Source organism: Diceros bicornis, chromosome 19, assembly GCF_020826845.1.
Source record: "Diceros bicornis minor isolate mBicDic1 chromosome 19, mDicBic1.mat.cur, whole genome shotgun sequence".
NCBI lineage: Eukaryota > Metazoa > Chordata > Mammalia > Perissodactyla > Rhinocerotidae > Diceros > Diceros bicornis.
Genome location: NC_080758.1, coordinates 24,434,656 through 24,458,597, shown reverse-complemented (window position 1 = coordinate 24,458,597; position 23,942 = coordinate 24,434,656). Strand labels below are relative to the sequence as shown.

At 45.1% G+C, this 23,942-nt stretch overlaps 1 protein-coding gene across 2 annotated transcripts in view; it reads left to right on the top strand.

Moving 5' to 3' along the window:
- Positions 1 to 203: 203 nt before the first annotated feature.
- MMP24 (matrix metallopeptidase 24) overlaps positions 204 to 23,942 on the top strand; it is a 44,372-nt gene continuing 20,633 nt past the window's right edge. The window contains exons 1-3 of one of the 2 annotated variants that reach the window (XM_058562824.1): positions 204 to 484; positions 19,144 to 19,292; positions 23,600 to 23,716. In XM_058562824.1, coding sequence (XP_058418807.1) covers positions 251 to 484; positions 19,144 to 19,292; positions 23,600 to 23,716 — 500 coding nt within the window. In that variant the 5' untranslated portion in view covers positions 204 to 250. The remainder of the gene's footprint in view (positions 485 to 19,143; positions 19,293 to 23,599; positions 23,717 to 23,942) is intronic. The other variant, XM_058562823.1, reaches the window with a different exon arrangement.

Below are 23,942 nucleotides of genomic sequence, written 5' to 3'. Positions count from 1 at the left end.
GCTCCCGTGGTCTGGCCCGGGTGCTGCCCCCGCGCCCTGGGCCGCCCCCCGCCGGGGCGGGGCGCGCGGAGGCGGGGGCGCGCTGGCGGCCAAGGCGGCGGCGGCGGCGGAGACAGGCGGGCCGGGCGCGTGTCCGCGGCGCCGTGACTCGGCGGCTCCGCAGCGGCTGCAGCGGGAGGACCCGGCCGGAGCCGGAGCCGCCGCCGCCGCCGCCGCCATCGCAGCCTGGCGGCCGGGCCCCGCCGCGGGGATGCCGAGGAGCCGGGGCGGCCGCGCCGCGCGGGGGCCGCAGCCGCCGGGCCGGGCTCCGCGCTGGAGCCGCTGGCGGGCCCCCGGGCGGCTGCTGCTGCTGCTGCCCGCGCTCTGCTGCCTCCCGGGCGCCGCGCGGGCGGCGGCGGCGGCGGCGGCGGCGGCGGGGGCCGGGGACCGGGCGGCGGCGGCGGCTGCGCGGGCGGCCAAGGCGGAGGCGCCCTTCGCCGGGCAGGTGGGGCTAGCGCGCCGGGCCGGGACGCGGGCTCGGGGCCTCCGGGCAGGGCGGGGGGCGGCGCTGGGGCCAGGCCTGGACCGGGCCGCACCTGCCGCTGGGGGCGCGGAGGTGGCACGCCGGGGGTCGGGCCAGGGGCCCAGGGCGGGGCCTGGGAAGGGCCAGGGCCGCGGGGGGCCGGGAGCCGCTTCAGCACCGCGGACAGGGGCAGCGGGCGGGGGCGGAGCAGGAGGGTCGGGATTGTTGTGCTGGCGGTGCGGTGTGTGGCCTGCATGACTATGTGTGAGGGAAACCGTACAACGCCTCGGAGTAAATAGTAAGCGCAGCCAGTCTGTTGTGGGTTGAGAGAAGAAACCGAGGATGTTCAAGCCAGAGAGGAGAGGATGGCGGGAGGTGCAGGGCGGGGGAAGGACTCGATCACTGTCTTCATATCTGAAGGGCTGTCACGTGGAGGAAGGACAGACTTGCTCTGCGTGGCCGCACAGGGCAGAATTAGGGCCAACAGGGGTGGGAGAAGGGGTTGCAAGAAGGCAAATTTCGGCTCAATATAGGAAGAAGTTTGTAGCAATCGGAGCTGCTCAACAAGCTTAGGAGGCAGTGAGCTGCTCATCAGTGGCATGTGCAAGCAAAAGCTCCAGGAGGGGACTGGATGGATACATGCATAATAATAACAATAATGCCAGCTAGCATTTACTGAGCACTCACTATGTACCAGGCCTGGTGCTATGTTTTATATGAATTGTCTCATTTAATCCTCATAACCACTCTATGAGATAGTTGTAATTATTATCCCCATTTTGTAGATGAGGATACAAACTCAGAGAGCTTAAGTAACTTGCCCAAGGTCACACAGCTAGTGAATGATGGAGGGATTCTAACCTAGGCAGGCTGACTCTAGTCTACATGTATTTAACCATGACATTATTCTATCATGGGGGAAGGGTGAGTTGGACTAGGTAATTACTCTGGTCTCTTCCAACCTGGAGGTCTGCAATTCTAATAAGTGACCTTTGGATAGTTGGTTTTTTTTTTTTTTTCCCTGAGGAAAATCAGAATGATTGCCTCAGTTATCCTAAGAGATGGAGTGTTTATTCAGAAGAATCTGCCAGAACAGGGATTCTTAACTGGGCATGGGACTCAGGGGGTCTGAAATTTTATGCAAAACTTGTATGTGCAAATGTGTTTTTCCAGGAAAGAATCCCTAGATTTCTTCAGACTCTCAAAGGGATACATGATCCAAAATAGTTAGAGTGTGTAGAAAGTCTCTTCAGCCCCAGTTGGTCTTCCAAAGATCTTGTAATTGCTGATTGACTTATAGTGGAAGCTTTCCCTAGCCTGTTTGTATTTTCAGCTTTATTACATCTCAAAGTAATGCGTTTTCATGAGTTTATACCTATAAAAAGTGGGATTCCTTTAGTCTTTCTGAGGGCACAGGGTGAGGTGGAAAGACCCTGACCTGGGATTTAGGAGGAAAGCCTAGGCTCTAATCTGACCTTGGCCCCTCGTGGCTTCTGTGACCTTGGACCACTTCCTTGCCCTCTCTAGGCTTGAATTTTACCATTTCTAATATAAAGAGATAGGGCTAGATGATGTCAACTCTGAACTCCTTTTATTCCTATGATATTTCAAGCATTGAGGAGGCTATTTACTCAAATATGTCAGGATTTGGAGAAAAGGTTATGTGTACCCACTCCTTATCCTCATCAGCTTTATAAGCTTTGATTATTCCGCCTCTCTTAGCCTTTGTCTTTTTCATATTTAAGTTTCCCCCTTGTGACAGGCCACCCCTCGAATAGCCAAATTCATCCTCTGGGTCACTGTAGCTGCTCTTTTCTAGATATCCTTGGGCCGTAATTTTCAACAGATGTAAACCTGACCATTGTCCCCAGATGTGGGACCCTGTAGTCTTGCACAAAGGAAGGATGATTTCCTCTTTGGTTTTCAGGTCCCTTCCTGATTCTGCCTATCCCTTGTCAGCCTTCCTGACCCCAAAACATTAGGCCACTGCCTTTAGGAAGCAATCTGCAGTAGCTCCCCCATTCCTTTCCTGGGTCAAAACTGATAGCCTGGAACACAACACCCTAGACCTGGATTATTTTTATCGGAGTACATTACCTTACATTTCCCCACATTGACGTTTATCTGCCATTTTGCATCCCACTCAGTACCTTCCTTCAGCTCTCTCTCTCCTTTGGCAGAGCATTTCCCTGCCTGAAAGGGCTTAATATGACCTGCAGTCCTGAAATTTTCACTTTGCTCTACTTCTTCTGGATCATTTATAAAAAATTTAAATCAGACAAGTCCCAGCATGGTCTCTTGGGGCCCTCTGCACTCTTAATCTCCTTTCATTTAGAGAAGTGACCATTTATTACCATCTATTGTTTTCTATCTCTAAGTGAGTTCTCAGGCCCTGATAAAAACATCACCCTTAATTCCACGATGACTCCATTTGCAATGTCTAATATATTGTCCAAAACTTTCTGAAAGACAAATTATATCCACTGCTTTTCTCAACAGTTTGCACCTAATTATGCCCTCGTTGAACACTAGTGGATCACATGATTGAAACCTTATAGAAATATTGTTGCTTTTCAGCCAGCAGATAAGTTGCTTACTCCTCTTTCTGTCTTTTAAGGCGTCTGGAGTCTGACTCCACCCTACCTCCTCACTAGAAGGCTGCCTTTCCCACTGCTCATCAACACACATTCTTACTCCAGACAAGCTTGTCTCTCCTTTGTCCTGAGACAAGCTACCCAGGTTTCTCTGGACACCTACACATGCTGTTTACATCTGCATCTCCGCTCATCCATCTGCCTCCTTTCCTTAAAGTTTCAGCCCAAGCCCTGCTTCTTCAGGAAACTTTTCCCTGACTTCTTCAGTCATTTATTTCTTTCTCCTCAGGGGAGCATCTTGAGGCAGCCCCAGCTAATTTGTCATTTAATTTTTTTTAATACTTAAACATTGTTTGGGGAAATAAAGTTGGAGTTCTTAGGCAGGGCCTTTCTCAATCAAAATGCTTTATGTTTTTAGATCTAACGCAATCCCCAACTCTCAGTACTCATTATCAAATACTCAGTAAGCATTCGGTGATTCTAATCTTTATCATTTATGTCAAAAAGTTACATAGATCTGAAATAGATGCTCATGGGCATGTGGGTCTCAAGATCCCTTCTAGAACCCTTCTTAGGGATGAGACGCATTGCCCACCTGTCCTTCCTTAAGTGGAAATAGAGGTTATTCCTTTTGGCAGTAGTTCCACAATTTCACCCTTGAGTTCTTTCATAACCCGTTAGGTGGGTTGTCATCTAGTGGTAGTGACATACAACAGAGAGGAACTGAGACGAGCCATGGCCTTAGAGATCACCAAGTACATAGCAGTGCTTAATAAATATTTCGTGAATTGCCATAAGTGAGTTGCCCAAGGACACTAAACCTGATAGTAGGTTAATCAGAACTAGAACTTTTCCCTGTTCTCCTGACTTCTCAGTTGAAAGCATTTTCATTATCTTTGGCTTTTGATTTTATATCTCTGACCTTTCATTACCTAAAGACAAAGACAGAAAAAATTCACTCAGTCTGTTTTCTCCTTTGCTTTCTTGAGTCTTTCTTTTAGATTTTGCACATGGGGCCAAGGGGTCCCACTGATTCTCTAATTGGCTTCCTGTGTTTGGTTTATTTAAAGCATCTCTTTCTCTTATTATTAGCTGAGTAGAATGCCCTACAAATAGTTTTTTGGCCCTCCTAGTTTCCAATTTGATTCTGAGTAAGGTCAATACAGTCAGAAAGAGACAAGCTAATCAGCACAGGCCACACGAGTGATAGAGTGTGCCTCCTGGACCCAGGGCATAACGGATTCCTGCCCTCTAGACTGCTTTTAGGGGATCTGCTCTAGGCAGATGGAGGATGTTTGGGCAGATGGAGAATATTCTTCAGTTTGCACCTGTAGTCAAGGAAAGCTAGAGCCCTGAATAAGTCTAGGGGTGGAATAGGCCTGTTAAGAAGTGCTAACAGATTCTCAAGCCAAAAATTTCTTTCAGTGTGATCATGACCTCCAGTATATCTTCATTCATGTCTGAAAAAAAAAATGCTCACTGTTGGGAAGTTCTTCCTTTTACCTAACCTGAATCTAGTCTGCTGTATTTTTAATTATTTTCTCTTATTATTACTGTGGTTTTCCTATTACTTTAATAGCTTCATATCTGTAAAGTGCTTTGCACTTTCCAGATGCTTTCAAGTGCGTGGGCCCACTTGATCCTGGCAACAATACCATGAGGTAGATAGGGAAGATATTGTCCTCATTTTATAAATGAGCAAATGGAGACTCAGAAGCATGATGTGACCTTCCCACACTTTATCCAGGGACCCACATGTAGCTAACAAACAGCAAAGCAAGGACCAGAAGCTGTATTTTCTATCCTTGGTCGGAGTGCTTTCCCCTCTACACTAAACTGTCCTATTCTTGGTTACGGTAATAGCCTTTAGCCAGTCTTTTCCACTTTAAGGTATATTCCATTCCAGTCCTTGAAAGAGGTAGTTTTAGGACAAATAAAAGTAAATTATAATTGTACCAAAGAGATTAATCTAAGGAAATGCCTAGCCTTATAATATGGTATAGTCTGAAATCAAAATGAGATGAACCAATTCTTAATAGACTGCAGCCAGTGTCTCCTTAGTACCTAACACAGTGCCTGGCACATTCTAGATACTTGATAAATATTTTTAAGTTGATTTTATTGTCTGTGTTAGTTGGGGACCAACTTCTTTCAATAGTACTTGACACACAAAAGTCAGTCTCTTTTTTGAAGAATTATGAACACATGCTAGAGGTATAATCCACGTCTGGGGAAGCTCTGAAGCAGGAGAGATGAGGTTCCCAGCTGAGGTTGGGGAAGTCAGAGAATGTTTTAGGAAGAAGGTTGGTATCGAAGATGAACCTTGGAGGGAGGAGGACAGAGAATGGTGAGAGGGGCAGTCCAGACAAAAGGAAAACCATGAACTAAGACTCCATAAAAGTGCATGGCATGTTTAGGAAACAGTTGATAATTTGGTGTGCCTGGAGCATCAAGTTACTTGCTATTTCCAGTAAGAGTGCATGAGAAGAGGCTGGAAAGGGAGGCTGAGAGCAGATTGTGAAATGGGCTCTTGTCCAAAGGCTGAGGGGAGTCATTAAAGGTTTCTGAGCAGAGAAATGACCTGCTCAGAGCTGTGTTGAGGAGGTGGAGGCACTGGGGCCTGTTCCGGAGTCGTTCTGGATTCTGGCTCCTGCCCTGGGTTCTTTTAGCTTACTTAGCACCACTGAGATGTGTGTACTTGTTTTAGTGTGTGGATAAAAGTTGTGAATCTCAGCTCTGGGTGTCGGCAGCTGAAAGATTTTGGAATAAATCATTTGGTTTTTCTGGACCTCAGGATTCCATGCAAGTCCTTCCCTAGTTTTTCTTAATCATTACTCCATGCATTCATTATAAAAGGCAACTTTGGGGCCGGCCCGATGGCACAGGCGGTTGGGTGCTCGCGCTCCACTGCGGTGGCCTGGGGTTTGCCGGTTCGGATCCCGGGCGCACACCACTGCACTGGCGCTTGTCGGGCCATGCTATGGCGGCGTACCATATAAAGTGGAGGAAGATGGGCACGGATGTTGGCCCAGGGCCAGTCTCCCTCACCAAAAAAAAAGAGGAGGATTGGCAGATGTTAGCTCAGGGCTGATCTTCCTCACACACACACACAAAAAGGCAACTTTGAACTAGGATTTAACAATATATAGGGTAACAGCAAGATCATACAGCTTGTTATAACAAAGGAGGTAGAGAAAAACAAGGCATTGTTATTAACCACTTTTGTTAGCAATAATAATTTTAAAACTCAATTCTATACCACAAACACTCGTGTGCATGCTATTCTCTTTGCCCCAAAAGCACTGGGCCAGAAAGAGGGGAGTCGTCCTTCACCTCTTCCTCTCCTCACCTGCCTCAACAGAATCAGTCGCGAAGCCCCAGCAGTTCTGCCTCCTGAAATGATCTTCCCTGTGTCCATTCTCTCCACCTCTACTGCCTCCATCTTGGTCTAAACTTATAGCATGTCTCACCTGGATTTCAGAAACTTCCCACCTGACCAGCCTCTCTTGCCCACCATTAATCCTTCTTCAAAAGGCAGCCAGAGTGACCTTTTAAAAATAAATCTACCCAGGAGTCAGTTATATCTGAAGCAAATATGGCAAAAGCTAAGATTTAACAAAGCTAGTTGGTGCTTATCCAAGGTTTGTTTTATTATTTTTATGCCTTTCTGAATGCTTGAAATAGTTAATTAAAAAATTTAAAAGTAAAAAATCTGATCATGTTACTCCCACCCTCACCTTGCTTAAAATGCGTTTTAGGATAAAGGCTAAACTATTACTATACTGCTGCTACCTCTTCCTTTTAATTCTTTTTATGGAAAATTTTCAAACACACATAAAAGTAGAATGAATGGTATTATGAACACCCTTGTACCCAGCACCCATTGGGCTGCTCAGTATGGCCTTCCCACCTCTTTGGCTTCCTTTTATACCACTTCCAGTCTCCAGGTGTCAACTCCAGCCACCCTGGCCTTCTTTCTCTTTTTCTAATATGCAGGCTCCTTTCCATCTCAAGAATTCAATAAGATACTCTTTCTCCTGAGATGCTCATTCTTCTACCTTCATTTGGCCCTCTTCTACTCATACACAGGTCTCACTGAGATGTCACACCCTCAGGGAGGCCATCCCTGACATCACAGCCTGCATCGCCTGTCTTACACTTTCACGGTGCCTTCTCCTCTTCCTTCATTCCATTTATCACAATTGTAATGAAATATTTAGTCTTTCCAAGTCTCTCTCCCCCACCAGGCTGTAGGATTCAGGAAGAAGAGTTCAGTGGGAATGACAGGCATGTAAACTGCTATTTATAATGTAATATGAAAGATGCTGTAAGTGAGGGGTGCATATGATGCCATTGAGAGCACAGAGGAAGTCTATTTGATCCTGGATAGTCCTCCCAGGTGAAGTGGCATTCAAGCAGCATTTTGAAAGACATCTAATAGTTCATCAGGGAGATTCCAGAATACGTGTGGGAAAGGCATTCCAGGGAGAGGGAATGAAAAGAAGGCAGAGAGGAAAGAACTTGCAGGATGTGTTCAGGCAACACAAGTAGGTCAGTAGCTAGAGCAGGGGGCATTTGGGGTGGCAATAAAAGGGAAGGACATACAAGACAGAAGACAAGGCTAGAAAGGTGCCTTGGCGTCAGACTGTGAAGCTTATTGAGGGCCATACTAAGGAGCCTGGTCTTTAAGACTGGCAGTGAGAAACAAGATTGGCTCCACACTCAATCCAATTAAGCTAAAATAATAGAACTTTATATAATTACTTAGAGATTATCTAGTTCAGCCATCTATCTGGTACAGTTGAGAAACTAAGGCCTGCCCATGGTCTTTGTCTTCCCTCTTCCCTTTTCTTAACTCATCAATAAGTCAAGTCCCAGGGGACATAAACTGTGGCAGATTTGCAGGAAGGCACTGGAAAGGGCGTGGAAGACTAAGGCTCCTTGCTTCTCAGAAAGTGAATGAAGACATGGTCACACTCCTGGCCTTGGGAGGAGGCCTCCCAAGAATTGGAAAAGTCGGACATCCCAGTGCTGACCCAAAACCTCAACTGTGCCACCTCCCTGGGCATGGTGATTGTCTGGCTTGTGGTGGCCTTCTGGTTGTGGGCCAAGGACATTGTGCAGAGTGCCAAGGAATTCCCACTAGTGCACTTACCACCCACTCAAGAGCTGGTGGCAGCCGAGAGGCAATGCCACGCCGTTAAGGTGTTTGTCAAGAAGCTAAGCTGGGCATTGTGGGAGATCCGGAGGGCGCTTTTTAGACTGGCTGTAAGTGAAAAAAAAAAAAACAAAAAGACAGCGTTTGGAGGCAAACCAGAGCTAGTGTGAAGGGTGTAGCATGAGAGAACCCTCCCTAGCAGGCAGGGACACTATAGGCTTCATTTCCAGCTCTTCTACCAACTTGCTCTGTGATTTTGGATAAGTCATTTCTCCCTCTCTGAGTTTTCTTTTTCTCTTCTGCAAAACAAGTGTGGTAAATTAGATATAATCTCTAAGTATTGTTGACCAGTACATTTTCTAGATACCTGAATGGTTAAGCCTTCAAGTTTCAAGTTGTTAAAAATTAGTTATAACTCAGGCTCAGTGGCAAGGCTGGGACCTCAGCCATATGGGTAGAGGAGGAAGTAGGGTTTTGGTGGGACAGGAGTTGGAGGGAACTGACAAAGTGATAGGCTAATCTCTGAGGAGTCACCAAAGAGATAGTGATTTGGTCTGGCAGCAATGACCAAAGGTGGTGGTCAATCTACTGCTAGAGAGTGTGGGAGCAAGGACGCAGACAATACATTGTGAGGATGTTTACTGTGTACCAGAATCTGCTCAGTGCTTCACATGCATGCAATGCTGACTGCTGCTGAAACAAATTACCACAAACTTAGTGGCCTACAACAACACAAATTTATTATCTTATAGTTCTGAGATCAGAAGTTTGAAATGGGACTTACAGGACTAAGATCAAAGTGTCAGCAGGGCTGCATTATTTCTGGAGGCTCTAGGGAGAATTTGTACTTTGTCTTTTCCAGCTTCTAGAGGACACCCACATTCCTTGGCTTGTGGCCCCCTTCCAGCAATGGAGGGCTCACCCTGACGTCTGCTTCTGTCATTACATTTCCTTTTCTGACTCTGACCCACCTGCCTCTGACCCACTTGCCTCCCTCTTATAAGGACCCTTGTGATTACATTGAGCCCACTTGGATAATCCAGGATAATCTCCCCACCTGAATATCCTTAACTTAATCACATCTGTAAAGTCTCCTTTGCCAGGTAAGGTAACATAGTCACAGGTTTGGATGATTAGGATGTGGACTTTTTTTTTTTTGGGGGGTGAGGAAGACTGGCCCTGAGCCAACATCTGTTGCCAATCCTCCTCTTTTGCTGAGGAAGATTGGCCCTGAGCTAACACCTGTGCCCATCTTCCTCCATTTTGTATGTGGGACGTCGCCACAATATGGCTTGATGAGCGGTGCATCAGTCCACACCCGGCATTCGAACCTGCGAATCCCGGGCCGCCGAAGCGGAGTACGCAAATTTAACCACTACACCACTAGGCCAGCCCCAGGATGTGGACATTTTTAAAGGGCCATTATTTATCCTACTACAGTGCATCATCCTCCTAACAACCCTTCTTTTAAATCATTCTCTATTTAACAGATGAAAAAATGATGCTTAAAGAAGTTAGGTCATTTGCCCAAGGACACTCAGCTGGAAAGAGCAAAGTTAGTTAGTATTTGGCATGTGGTGGCATCTTGGTCTCCAGTGATCTGTCTTTTCAGATAGGACTCCACCCAGCTCCCAGGTATATAGGGACTAGAGACTCACTCTGTGGAGAAGACTGAGAACCACACAGGGAATCTGAGACCTTGAGAAACAGATTAGGGTCATAGCAATCTTAGCTTAGGACCTGAGTGCCAAACAGGGAAACTGAGGCAAAAACCCAGTTGTAAGGACTGAACTAACATGGTAATGGAAAGGGAAGGATGATCTTAGGCCACTCTTGATGCCAGTACAAAACGACACAATGGAATCTCAATATTGGGGTTGAAGGTACTGATGGACTGTTTGCCGAAGTTAGGACTGGCCAAGGAGATAGGCAGGTGAAGGACCCAGAGATGAGAGCAGAGCTGAGGCACAGAGAGCAGGGGCTGGCTATTGAGCCAATTTTAATAGACAACTTTTCTAAATGGGTAGCATACTTCCTGTCTTAGTAAATTAGAGGTGATACTGAACATAACATGCCCATTTCTTCATGGCACAGGGTCATCACTCCCAACTGTCCTTACTCCATGGTTCTCAAACTTTAGTAGGCAACTGAATCACCTTAGGTGCTCATTTTTAAAAATGCATATTCCCAGTTCCCAACCTCAGAGAGTCTGATTTAGTGGGTCTACGTTTGGGTTTGTGAATATGCACTTTTAACAAGCTCCTTGGATGATGAGATGCTGACAGCCCATGATGCACAAGGACTACACACTGAGAAACACAGCCTTAGTGTTTGGGGCTACAGTGCAGTAAGGTGTTTAGAGTCGTTACTCACCCATCAGGAGAATAATAGTCATTATTATTGCTATCTCTTACTGAGTACTTAATACCACATATTATGTTATTGAACCTTCACAACCACTCCATGAGGCACATGCTAATGACATGATGCAGATGAAGGAAGTAAGCAATAGAGAGGTTGAATAATTTGTCTAAGGTCGTGTAACAAGTAAATGGAAGAATTAGGATTTGAACCCAGCATGGTTTGTCTCCAGAGCATACACTCTTAACCGTGACCCTCAACGTCCTCTCAAGCTGCCTCTCTTCTCATCGCTCAGCACACCCCACATGAAGCCCATTCATGTCCACCTGCCCAGATAAGGAAACCAGCTCTCATTCTGAGCTTCATCTGAGGAGGCTGTTGACTGAACGCCCAGTGCTTTCCCTAAAACATAAAATGTTGGCCTGAAAGGACTCTTAAAGAATATTCAAGGCAGCCCTATATGGGAATCCCTTTATAGTAGTGGTTCTCAATATGGGACAGTTTTGCCCACCCTCAGGGGAACTTTCAGCGATGTCTGAAGACATTTCTAGTTGTCACAACTGAGAGGGTGGTGCTACTGGCATCTAGTTGTAGAAGCCAGGGATGCTGCTAAACATCCTACAGTGCATGGGACAGCCTCCCTACAACAAAGAATTATAGGGCCCAAAATGTCAATAGTGCCAAGGTTTCTCAATCCTGTTCTATAGCAAGTTCTGACCAGCAGTCACTCGCCCTCTCTCTGAACACATCAACTCATTTTCATTCCATAAATATGTATCTATGCCAGGCCTTGTACTAGGTGCTGGGGTGCAATGGTGAAGAAGACAGACTATGGGCCGTGCCCTCAGGCATTGTATAGTCAAGAAGAGGAGACAAGTAATTCAACATGTGATTGCAACACTGCGTGATAAGAATTGCGATAGGGAGAACAGGTGCTGACAAGGGATGTAGGAGGAACTCCTGAGTTAAGGGGTCAAGGAAGACTTACCCAGAGAAAGAGAGAGGAATGTGATCTTGATAGAAGGAGCAATGTATGTAAGGGTCTGATAGAACTAGAATACACTGGAATGCAGAGCATAAAAGAGGCCGCAGAGGTAGTCAGGGACCGAGTCATAAAGGCTCTTTGTTTTTTTAAAACCACTTTATTGAGGTATAATTGACATACAAAAAGCTGTACATATTTAATATATATAATTTAATGAGTTTGGAGATAAGTATACACCTGTGAAACCACCACCACAATCTATGCCAGAAACAAATCCATCCCCTCCAAAAGTTTCCTCCTATTCTCTTTATTTATTATTATTTTATACTAAGAACAGTTAACATAAGGTCTGCCCCCTTAGCACATTTTTAAAGTATATAATACAGTATTGTTAACTATAGGCTGTACTATGCTGTACAATAGATCTCCAGGACTTATTAATCCTGTGTAACTGAAACTTTGTACTCTTTAACTAATACCTCGCATTTCCCCTTCCCTTGAAAGCTCTTGATGGAAAGCCCTTGAAGGTGCCTCAGGGATGCTGCCTGTACTTTCTGTTCCCCCTTCCTGGAACTTCCCTCTTCCTGGACTCCCTCACCTCCTTCGGGTTTCTTGCTCAAATGTCACTTCCACAGAGAGACCTTCCCTGACCATCCTCTGTAAAATAGTTGTCCCATCACTCTCTATCTCTTTAACCCATTTTATTTTTCATAGCACTTATTACCACATGGTTCTTCCACTGGACTGTAACTAGAAAGTAACAGGAGTGTTTTTGTTAGCTGTTATATCCTAGAGCCTAGCACACAGTGCCTGGTGCCTAGTGATAGGTCCTCAATAAATAGTTATCGAATGAATGAATAGACAGATTTGATGTTTAGGAGGTAGAACCAATAGTTCTTTGGTAAAAGACTGGATGTCATCTACAAAGGAGAGGCGGGAGACAAGGGTCACATGAGGCTTCTGGGTTGGATGGTGGGTGGTGGTGCCATACCCTGACATGGAAATCACAGCATAAGGGTATTGAGCTCACTCTGATCTGAGAAGAGATATTGCTCTTTAGGAGTGTGAGGTGTAGGAAGTTGTGGGAGGGGAAAGGGATGTCTGTCCAGGAACCTGACAGTGTGGAATGCCTGGTTTCAGATATATCTGGGTTTGAATCCTGCCACTCATTAGCTTTGTGTTTCTGGATGATTACTTAACCTCTCTGAACCTCAGTTTCCTCATCTGCAAATCGGGAATCATAATTCCTTCCTTGTGGGGTCGTTGCATTCTAGAGTGCCTGGCACAATGCAAGGTATATAGTAAGCATTCTAATAATAGTAGCTATTATCATTGTTACCATAATTAGAACATCTCTGTTAGAAAGTTGTTTCTTATAATGAGTCAAGGTATATGTCCTGTAATCTTCTGTGCTGGTCTTAGTTTTGCCCTCTGTGCCAACCAGAATAAATGCCCCTCACCCCTAGCCATTTGAAGCCTGTCATGTCCCCTGCAGCCCTCCCTTCTCCAGCCTAAATATTCCTCCTCTTTCCTCATAGGACATGGTTCGTATGAGGGGTTACCTTACTCTCCTGGCCACTGTCCCTTAGTCATGCTCTAGTTTGTCCCTGTCTCTCTACATATACAACCTCTGGAACTGGACTTGGACCTCCCATGTGTGTTGAGGTCAATGCCTTGTTCCTGTTACTTACATCATCACCCTAGATTAAGACATTGGCTGCCCAAACTCTTTGAGCAGGGTCTTTTCTTCTTTCTTCCTCATTCTAGCCCATGCTTCTAAATTTGACATCATCCTGCCCGGTCCTTCTTTGTAGACTTCACCTCCAGCCTTTCTGATACCTTCAGGCCCACTGCAGTCCTGACCAAACACCTGATCCTAATCATTTTCCCACTCCTTCTCCAGGTCTGTACAGTCTGGTTTGGGCTCACACCCAACCAGGTGTGATGCTCCTGAATACCCCTGGAGACCACGCTGTTTTAATTGATCCATCTTTCTCTGTACCACCCCCTTGGCCACCTCTGTTTTCCAAGAGCATCCGGCAGGACCACCAGTTGATCTGCTTCTTGCCGCCTCCCTTGTCACTTCTAATCTCACCACCGCCTCTGCTGTCTGCCGCTCTCTTCCCTCTTCAGGCCACACTTTTTCTCCTTGTTCTTCTCTGCTCTCTCCTTTGCCTGCCACTACTGAATGTCTCTGCTTTGGCATCTCAGGAACCAAAATCCCACCTTCTGGCCAGCAGACCAATCATACTATACTGTCTGTGATCACTACATCTTTGGTTCAGCCCAGCTATTTTGGTCCCTGCTCGCACTCAGATTTTTTTCACTTTCCTCTGGGGTTACACCTCTTTCAGCACTTAAAGGGTGACAGACATCTTAGAGTTGGTTAATTGAGCTGTAAAAGTTAGACTTATGACAAGGCTGGTGATTGATTAATGGATCCAGGTGTAAAAAGATCTAGGTCATTCTGTTTAAAACTGAATGGACCTTTTTTCCTTTAGTGGATTTTATCTTTTTTCAGATGGAACGATGGAGCCTTTGCCTCATCAAGCAAAGAAGTTACACCATAATGGATTGAATGTCAGCAAACGTTTTTTTCAACCTCTAGTAGATACCAAGAATTGTGCTTGGTGCTTTCATGTGTATTACTCATTAAACCTTCCCAAGATGAAATCCCTTCCTTGGTACCTAGCCAGTGTCTCCTAGACCTTCATTTGTTCATTCATTCATTCAGTGATTATTTGTTGTGCTAAGTACTGTAACAGATACAAAATTAAATATGACAGTCTCTGCTCCTCAGGAACTCAATCTAGAGGAGAAAACAGACATATCAACCAAGAGGTCTGATACGCCGTGGTAGTTGCATTTAGAGTGGTGGAGAAGTAAAGCCTTGCAGCAGGAAAGAGGGGACCTACCAGCTCTGCCAGGGAGAGTTAAGGAAGGTTTACCAAAGGAGGTGACATTTCAGTTAGACCTTGAAGGATGTTTGCTAACACACATAGAGAGAATGGGCTTTATAGGCAGCAATGTGAAAGGGCAGAGAATGTTTTAGAATTGGTATGACTGGAGTGTGGAAGACTTGCTCCAACATCAGGGGCTTCTGGCCAGAGAAGTCAGAGGATTGCCTGGGTCACAGAGCAAGTGAGTGGCAGACACAGGGTTAAGCAGCAGAAGTTGGAATTGTCTGGTCCCTAAACCATAGTCCTTAGCCGCCTACCCTCTTATACACACACACACATGCACACACACACACACACACAGGCCCAATCTCAATGCCCTGTTCTCTGGCTCAGAGCTGTCATTTGACCACTCCTTCCCCCTCCCATTTCCCCTCTTAGGGGTCTGCCCCTGAGCTCTGAGGATTGTCCCCAGTGAACGTGGGAGGGAAACAGCCCAGAGAGGGCTAATCCATTCCAATGTTTGGTCCTGACCCAGACATTTGCCTAGGACCTGAGTCCTTAGATCCTAACTCCTGATGCTGCTGAGATAGACTCTGTGACTTTCGTAATGGATCCTGATTGGGTCTGAGATGCTCCTTGCTTGAGCATTTCAGAAAAGGAGCTGGGTAAGCCAGGTTGGCAGCCCTTTACTGAGGAAGAGCTACTTTTAATTCCCCAAAGCCTTAGAAGGCTGGAGTGAGTTTACGCTAAAAGTTCCCTATTCCTTCTCTCCTACCATACGCAGTAATGAGGGAAGCAGAGGGGAAGATTCTTAAATTCCATGCTAGCTTAGAGGTAGGTGCTCAAAACATATTCAGTTGGCTGAAGGGTTTTGTCACCAGTATTTGTCCAAAGATCCCCAGCCATTTCCCAAATGCCATAATTCATCTTAGTTGGATTTTTAGAGAACCAATAGAGTCCACAGATAGGGAGGAATTGAACTTATTTTAGATTTGGACCACATCTCTTTTTGGAAAGCCTTGAGGTAGTTTACAGACTGAAACAATGTTTTTAAGTAAGACTTTTAATGAAGAAACATAACTTGGTGGTTGGAAAAAAGAGAAAAAGTAATAGTTACTTCCAAGCATCACCATGCTCAACACTTAAGCTATAAATTTGGCTGAAAGATTCCTGGCAGAAAGGCCAAAAGGAAAAACCATTAGGTTACCCACTGTTCATATTCTGATGCCAGAAAGCATACAGAATCTCCTGTAGAGAAAATATTTTCCTTAGGCTAAAGCTTAATAGAAAGTGATTGGTCCTAGGAAAGTTGAGTGACAGGATGAAGAGTATGCAATTCAAGTCAGCTCATTTCTCCACATGCAGTACTCCCAGTGCTGTGTGAGAGATGGCCATGTCCATAGGTCATCTGATAGCAAGTAGACTTGACCGTGACAGACGTACTACCCTCCATAGGACCCACAAGGACTGGCTCTTGCTCCAAGCAGAATGTGGGAGCGCGGGATGACTAGATTTCAAAAGGCAGGGAAGGAGTCAAAGACCATGTTTTACACCTTGATTTTACGAAAGATAACAGAAACACCATCTGAAGGGATAACACACACCTTTTGAGTGAATACTATGTGTCAGGTGCATTTGTTCATTTCTTCTTAACAACAGTCTGGTGGAGGAGGAATTACTATTTACATTTTATAAATAAGGAAACTGAAGCTCAATTTGCCCAGAGTCACACATCCGGCAAGTGGTGAACAGGATTCGATCTCAGGACTGTGTGCCTCTTTCATACTATACCACCCTGTTTATTCAGCCGGACAATTCTTCATTGGAATTTCCATAAAGAAGGAGAACCTAATGTGACACTCTGGCTGTGAGGGGCTGAGAGAATGCGGTGCAGGGACTTAATGCTTTGATGACATAACTTAACCTGGGAATAGCAGTTGGAACACCTAGGTGAATGGATGGGTGACTTGTCAGTTGCCATGTCGTGTCCATTTCCAGATGTTTTACTTGAGCTTTTTGGCTGATCCTGGGCCACAGTCAAGTCACAAGTGATTCTCTGTAATTTGCCCATTTTGTGAACAGATAATTATATATCATCTCTCTCCACTTCCTTCCATTCCAACTCCCTCCTCCCCCGCAAGCCCTCTAACCCGGCAAAGTTCTAGCCATGTTAATACTGTTCAGACTGTGCCATGCTCCCCCACACCTCCAGGCAATTGCATACACTGTATCCTTTAAGATACAGCCTCCTCTGAGTTCTGCTTTCTCCCGGGCCCCACCCCCACGTGGATAAGATACTCCTCTTGTTCTCCAACAGAGCCCTGTACATACCTGATTTTTAGTGCTATATTTTCACTGTGGGTTTACTTTTGGTCTGTGAGCTCCTTTGCATCCCCAGAGCCTTGCACAGTGCCTCACATGTAGTAATGCACAGTAATGTCTGTTGAACGGACATATTGAACTGCTACTGTGTGTCAGGCATTTCTTGAGCACTGAATATAGAGATGAATAAAACACAGACCCTTCCCTTCAGGAGCTCAGAGTCTGATATGTAAAGTAATGATTAGAGCCCAATGTTATTAGATCTATACTATCTATAACAGGGGATTTAGGGAGCATAGAAGAGGGAGAAAATAACTTAAGCTGGAGAATGAAGGAAGTCTTCCAGAGGTAGTAATTTATGGGCTGAACCTTAAAATAATGAAAGACTTTTGCCAAACTAAGAAGTAGGCCAGGCAGAGGGAAAAACATACGAAGGCATGAAAGAAATTCAATGTTTGGGGAAGGGCAAGAAGTGTTGATATCCTGTGCTGTAATTTTGAATGAAAAACGTGTTTCAGATATCAAATATGAAAGAGGTAAGGTTGTCGCTCTGTTGTGGATGTTTTAAACTTTATTATTCTATTTTGTTTTTAATCAGTCAGATGGATTTTATCACAAGGCAGTAAAGATGTTACGGTCACCTTGGGTAAAATAAATAATAACTTATTTATAGTCTGTGGCCTGCCTCCTTCCAAAAATGGTTTGATTTGACTTGTAATAACAGATACATCCACCATAAGACTGTTCATATAGAAACAAGGAACAAAAACTATAGACAGGAAGGGATAATACTGCTTCTTAAGTTCTTCTTCCTTCATTAGCTCACTTGGTGTTCAGGATAATCCTCTGAGGATGGGCGGCAGGTTCTCTCTGGCTTAAAGACCCGCTTATAGGCGTGCTCCTGTAAATGCTTGTGGATTCAATAGACACAGGGATGTTGTCCTCATTTTCCAGTTGATGCCACAGATATTTCCTGGTGCTCTGATTTCTTCAGGTTCCCATCCCTTCATGCTTGTCAGTGGGAATAATCATCTTTACTTCGCTATCCTTCAGTTTCACTATTTGAGCTTCTTTAGCCAAGCTACTTGTAGATTCTCTTGCCCTTTTAAAGTTTTTCTCCTGTTTTTTTTTTTTTTAACGACTCCATGCATAAAACTTAGAAAACAGAAAAGTGCAGAAAAAGAAGTCCCCCCATGGTACTATAACAAAGGATATTCATGGTTAATTATTTTTTTATTTAAAAAAATTTTTTGACATCACTTCACACTTTTTCAGAAAAGTTTTCAAGAATAGGACAAAGAATTCCTGCATAACCTTCACCCGGCTTCTCCAACTCTTAACATTTTACTACATTTGTTTTCTCTCTCTTCTCTCTCTCTTTATATATGTATACTTTTTTCTGACTCTGTTTAAGAAAAAGTTGCAGACATCATGCTCCCTTATGTAAGCCGAAATACTTCAGTGTGTATTTCCTAAAAATGAGGAATTCTCTTACATAACCATACTATTATTTTTTATGTGTATCTTTCTAGGCTTTTTTCTATGTATATATTTATGTATTTATATTTAAATAATACACTGCTTTGTTTATTTTTCTTTATATTTATAATGGCTTACTTTTTTAGAGGGGTTAGCAATAAAGATTATATATAATCTCATGCCGATAAATATCCTACAACATGATTCTTCAGCAGACTCTGACTTTAGACACAGTAGGGGGCCGGCCCCGTGGCTTAGTGGTTAAGTGCGCGCGCTCCGCTGCTGGCGGCCCGAGTTCGGATCCCGGGCGCGCACCGATGCACCACTTCTCTGGCCATGCTGAGGCCGCATCCCACATACAGCAACTAGAAGGATGTGCAGCTATGACATACAACTATCTACTAGGGCTTTGGGGGAAATAAATAAATAAATAAATAGACACAGTAGGTTTCTGAGTGGCACAAGATTTTAACAGGCCAACACTTCAGAGAATGAACTGTTCTTGTGCTCTTGCATGTCTAGTCACATGTCAGTGGAAACCACTGAATAAATGAGTAAAGAGGCAGGGTACTGGAAAGCCTTGAATGCAAATTTAATCTTTATTCTATAGCCAGTAGTGATCCAATGAAAGGTTTATAGCAGAAGAGTAAGCCAATAGAGCTGTGTTTTCTGGAGAATAATTTGACAGTGTCTGCAGGAGGGAGTGAAGGAGGAAGAAATCAGAGCATGAGTCCATAAGTCCCTTGGGTAAAACGATCCCTAGTTTCAGGGGCAAATCTCTGCCCAGGTAGAACAGAGCCTTCTCCAGCATAATGCATCCTTTTCTTTCACATGTCTTTCAGAACTGGTTAAAGTCATATGGCTATCTGCTTCCCTATGATTCACGGGCATCTGCGTTGCACTCAGGGAAGGCCTTACAGTCAGCAGTCTCCACTATGCAGCAGTTTTACGGGATCCCAGTCACCGGTGTGTTGGATCAGACAACAATCGAGTAAGATTTGCATAGGACATTGTGCTTTGAACTTTCCAGACTTACATTTGGGTTCACATTTGTCATGGCCTCATGTATATACCATGCCCATCCTACCTTCCTATCTTTTACTCCTGCAGTGTCATCCTGGGAGGGAATACCCCAATGTACTCTTTCCTATGTGAGCTCTGCCATAAACAAAGCTCTGCTATGTGACCTTGGACAAGTCTCTTAACCCTTCTGGGCCTCAGTTTCCTTATCAGCACAATGAGGGGTGTGGTCATAGATAGTCTTAAATCTCCTCTGACTCTAATAACTTGTGGTTCTATGAATCACCTCTCTGGCATTCCCTGAGATGTACACATATCACTTGATACAGAGAACTCTTGAATGATAATAAATTGGCAACTCTTGTTCCACTTTTTACATTTATCAAACATTTGCTGAATGCCTACATGTGCCAGTCACTGTGCTTGATCCTATGATCTCTGCCCTCCAGAGGCTCACCATTTAGTGAAACACATCTTGCTACATCAATTAGAACTCAGAAGGAAACACTGAGTTTCAGGGAGATACTTAGGAGGTAATAACAAATAAGCCAACCCCCAAGGATGGTAGAGATCACTTAGCAGAGTATAAAAAGGAGGAAGAGAAGAGTGCTGGGGATGGAACCCACGAAGCACGCTGAGAAGGAGCAGCAGAGGGGTGGAGGAAGCCAGAGGTTGTGATATCACGCCAGTGAAGGGGGGAATGGTCAACAGGGTCAACTGCTACAGAATGGTCAAACAGGAGACTGGGAAGTGTGAGCGTGGTAACAGAGGCCATTGTAACCTCCACAGAATGGTGGAGACAAAGTCAGACTACAGTGGGGAGAAGGGGATGTGAGAAGCAGAGACGGCAAGTGTAGGGAAAACTTTCAAGAAGCTTAACAGTGAAGGGAAGGAGGACTAGATGGTAGCTAGAGAGGGATGAATTTTTGTTTGTTTTAATATGAGAGAGAGCTGAGCATGCTTAAATTTAAGAAATAGCCATGAAAGTTATTAACGTTGTTTAAGAAAAGCCATTCCCACCATGAAAGCATGGTAAAGAGCTGGAGAGAGTTTCCTAAGGAGGTGGCGAGGGATGGGATCTAGAGCTCAGGTGGAAGGAGAGCATGGCTGGGGGAGGATGCGGGGAAGTTGGTGGGTGAAGAACAGGAAATCCAGCCAATTGTGGATCCAGGATCAATCCGTCCCTTGGGTGAGTCACTGCTGGAGAGAATCATCTCTCTGGGCCTCAGCTTATTCATTTACAAATGGCAGTGTTGGATTATGACTCTCAAATTCTAGATTCCATTATTCTAAGCTTTTAAAATTTGGTGAATCTGGGGTTTTATGATCCTAAAATTCTGTCCAAACATTTTCTATTCCGAGGATTCTCTGACTATGAGATTGTGAAATTCTGAGATAATACATTTGACTGATCCTATGATGTTGTCTGTCCTGTGGACTCCTTGGCCCTGTGGCCTCACGAGTGAGCTGGTTAAAGAACGCCCGACTGCCTTTCAAAGCAGAGGTTATTTTGAGGGCTTTGTATAGGCCTCACGGCAGTGCATCCCAGAGCAGGAGCACTGGTGTCACTGCTGAGGTACCACCTGGCCTTGGGTTTTACTCTGTTCCAGAAAGCCCCAGGCCTGTTGGACAGGGTTCAGAGAGTGGCAGGTGGAAGGCAAGAGGAGGAGGCAGAGGGAACGACATAAGGGAAGACGATGGCATTTCCCACTCACAGTTCTGCCCCCACCTCTGTGTAGGAAGGCAAGAGAATGCTGTTTTGGAAGCATGGGAGGGAAGAAAGTGCTCACACTTAATTCCAGACCTGAGTGGGGAGGGTGTTGGGGGTAGAATTTAGAGACCTTAGTTTTGGCTCCAGCTGTGTGACCTTGGGCAGTTGCTGCCTTTCTCTGGGCCTGTTTCCTCCCTAGGGATCTTTCTGGGTCTAGCTCAGCCTTGCTGTAGCAGAAGTGGCTCCTGGTTCTCTTCCCAGGGACTATCAGTGAAAGAAAGCTAGATTCACAATTTAAACTACTATTTTTGAGTGCCTACCTTGGTAAATGTCACTCATTATTCATTCACTCATTCATTCATTCATTCAACAAATATAGTTCCTCTAGCTCAACCTGTGCTAAGCACGGAAAGACAAAAGAAAAGCGAAAGGAACAAGAAAATCCCCAGCCTTTGTTTGTTAAATTGCATGAATTAATAGTTCATTAATTCATTCAACTAAATTCTAGTATCGCCTCACTGCTATATTTTGCAAGTTACTTGGTTTATCTGTGTATCTTTTCCCTCATCTATAAAATGGGGATAAATAATTTCTGGTTACCTCACAGAGTTGTTTTGAGAATCAAAAATTTTTTTAAAACAGAAAGTGAACACTGTGAAAATTATGTTTATACCAATGCATGGTATTGTTATTATTACATCTTTTTGTTATTGATTTCTGAGTATGGGACACACTGGGCGATGTGGAGCATACAAAGATGAGTAAGACCTGGGTAAGTCCCTCAAGGGGCTTTTAATATTTGGTTAAAACAGTATCTGTTTCCTTTTCTCTATACTGCCCATGGCAACTGCTTTCAACAACTGCAAATGAGGTCAGATGTTTCCCTTCCAGCGATCTCAAGCTGTAGTTTAGTGAATTGGTCGTTAGGCCAGCACAGGAACATAAAATGCAAGGATGGCCTGGGCCCTGATCAGCCATGGTCTTAAATCTCTACCCTGGCTCCTTTGATATATCCTCAGTGATGTCCCCAGCTTACTGTTCCCTAATGTAACAAACAGTTGTCAGGATTTACTTAGTTCCAGGAACTGGGCTTGCTTCTGGGGACACAATGATGAATATGACACAGTTCCTGTCCTCAAAGAATTTACCATTTATTAGAGACAACAGACTAATAAATTTAAAAGCACAATACAGTGTAATAAGTGCTGCGGAGAATTACGTTCCAAATCCTACAGTTGTTTCGCCACAGTTTGTATGCCTGTAGTGGAAGGGAATTTGCTGCCTTCCAAGCTATGCCATTCTACCATTGGATAGTTCTTATTAATTAATTAATTCACTCATTCATTCAACAAATCACTGTTTTGTTGGTTTTTTTTGGTGAGGAAGATCAGCCCTGAGCTAACATCCACGCCAATCCTCTTCTTTTTGCTGAGGAAGACTGGCCCTGGGCTAACATCTGTGCCCATCTTCCTCTACTTTATATGGGACACCGCCACAGCATGGCCTGACAAGCGGTGCATCGGTGTGCGCCTGGGATCCGAACCCGGGGCGCCAGCAGCGGAGCATGCGCACTTAACCACTATGCCACGGGGCCGGCCCAGCAAATCACTATTGAACACCTTCTGTGTCAGGCACTGTGCTGGCATTGAGGATACAGGCAAGGCTCCTCTCCTCAGGGAGCTTAGAATCTGGTGGGAGAGACAAAGAATACACAAGAAAGCAAATATATAATTTTAGGGAATGATAGATGCTATGAAGAAAAATTCATCAGGATAAACGGATAGTGGTGGGATGGGGAGGAGGAGGCTATTTTAAAGTGGACAGGGAAGTCCTCTAGAAAGGGTGACACTTGAGCAGAGACCTTAATGAAGTAAGGGAACAAACCACGTGAAGAAGAGCTTTGCCAGCAGAGGGAACAGCAAATGCAAACCTTGAAGTGGGAATAATCTTAGCATGTTCAAGGCACAGCAAGAAGGCCACTGAGGCTGGAGCAGAGTATATGAGGGGAAGGAGGGGAAGATGTTGCGGACGCATAGGCAGGGGCTAGATTACGTGGGGCCCTGTGGGCCACGGTGAGGAGTTTGGATTTTATTCTAGGTGTTTGGGGAAGTCATTGGAGGGTTTTAAACCAGGGAGTGATGTGATCTAATTCCGTTTACAGAGCATGTTCACATTCATTCCCTCCTTTGAGGCTCACTACAACCTAAGAACAGGGAGAACTATAATTCCCATGTTGCAGATGAGGAAACTGAGGCTCACATTGATTTATTCGCTTGCCAGGGCTCCTATGATTAGTGGTGGAGCTGGAACTACTAAGCCCGTAGTCTACTGACTCACAGTCTCATATGCAGCAATGTTTCTTCACATTGAATTGTGAATGAATGAATGAATGAATCAATCAATCAGTTGATCGTGTTCCTGTCGGTGAACCCATCAGAGCCAGCGTCCCAGAGTCTAGGTTGAGGATGCACATTGCCATTCAGACTGGGACTGGGGACTCTGCAGTGCCTTCCTAGGTGTTGAGTGACCACAGTATATGTGTGTATGTGTGTCCTCTCTCTGCCCAGGTGGATGAAGAAACCCCGATGTGGGGTCCCTGACCACCCCCACTTGAGCCGTAGGAGGAGACACAAGCGTTATGCCCTGACTGGACAGAAGTGGAGGCAAAAACACATCACCTACAGGTGCTTTGACTCCCTCTCTTCCTCCTTGGCTTTGGCTCCACCCTTACTCTGTGTTTTGCTGGCCTGAGTTTCTGAGGCTCACACTGTAGGTGGATCTGCGATCAGGATGAGGGCCAGGTATGTGGGCATCAAGGCCAGGTGCTGAGAGCCTATGACTGTGTCCTCCTTGTGGCATCCAGAGGATGCTATATCTCCAACTTCAGGTGTATTTGGTCCTTTAGGGGCT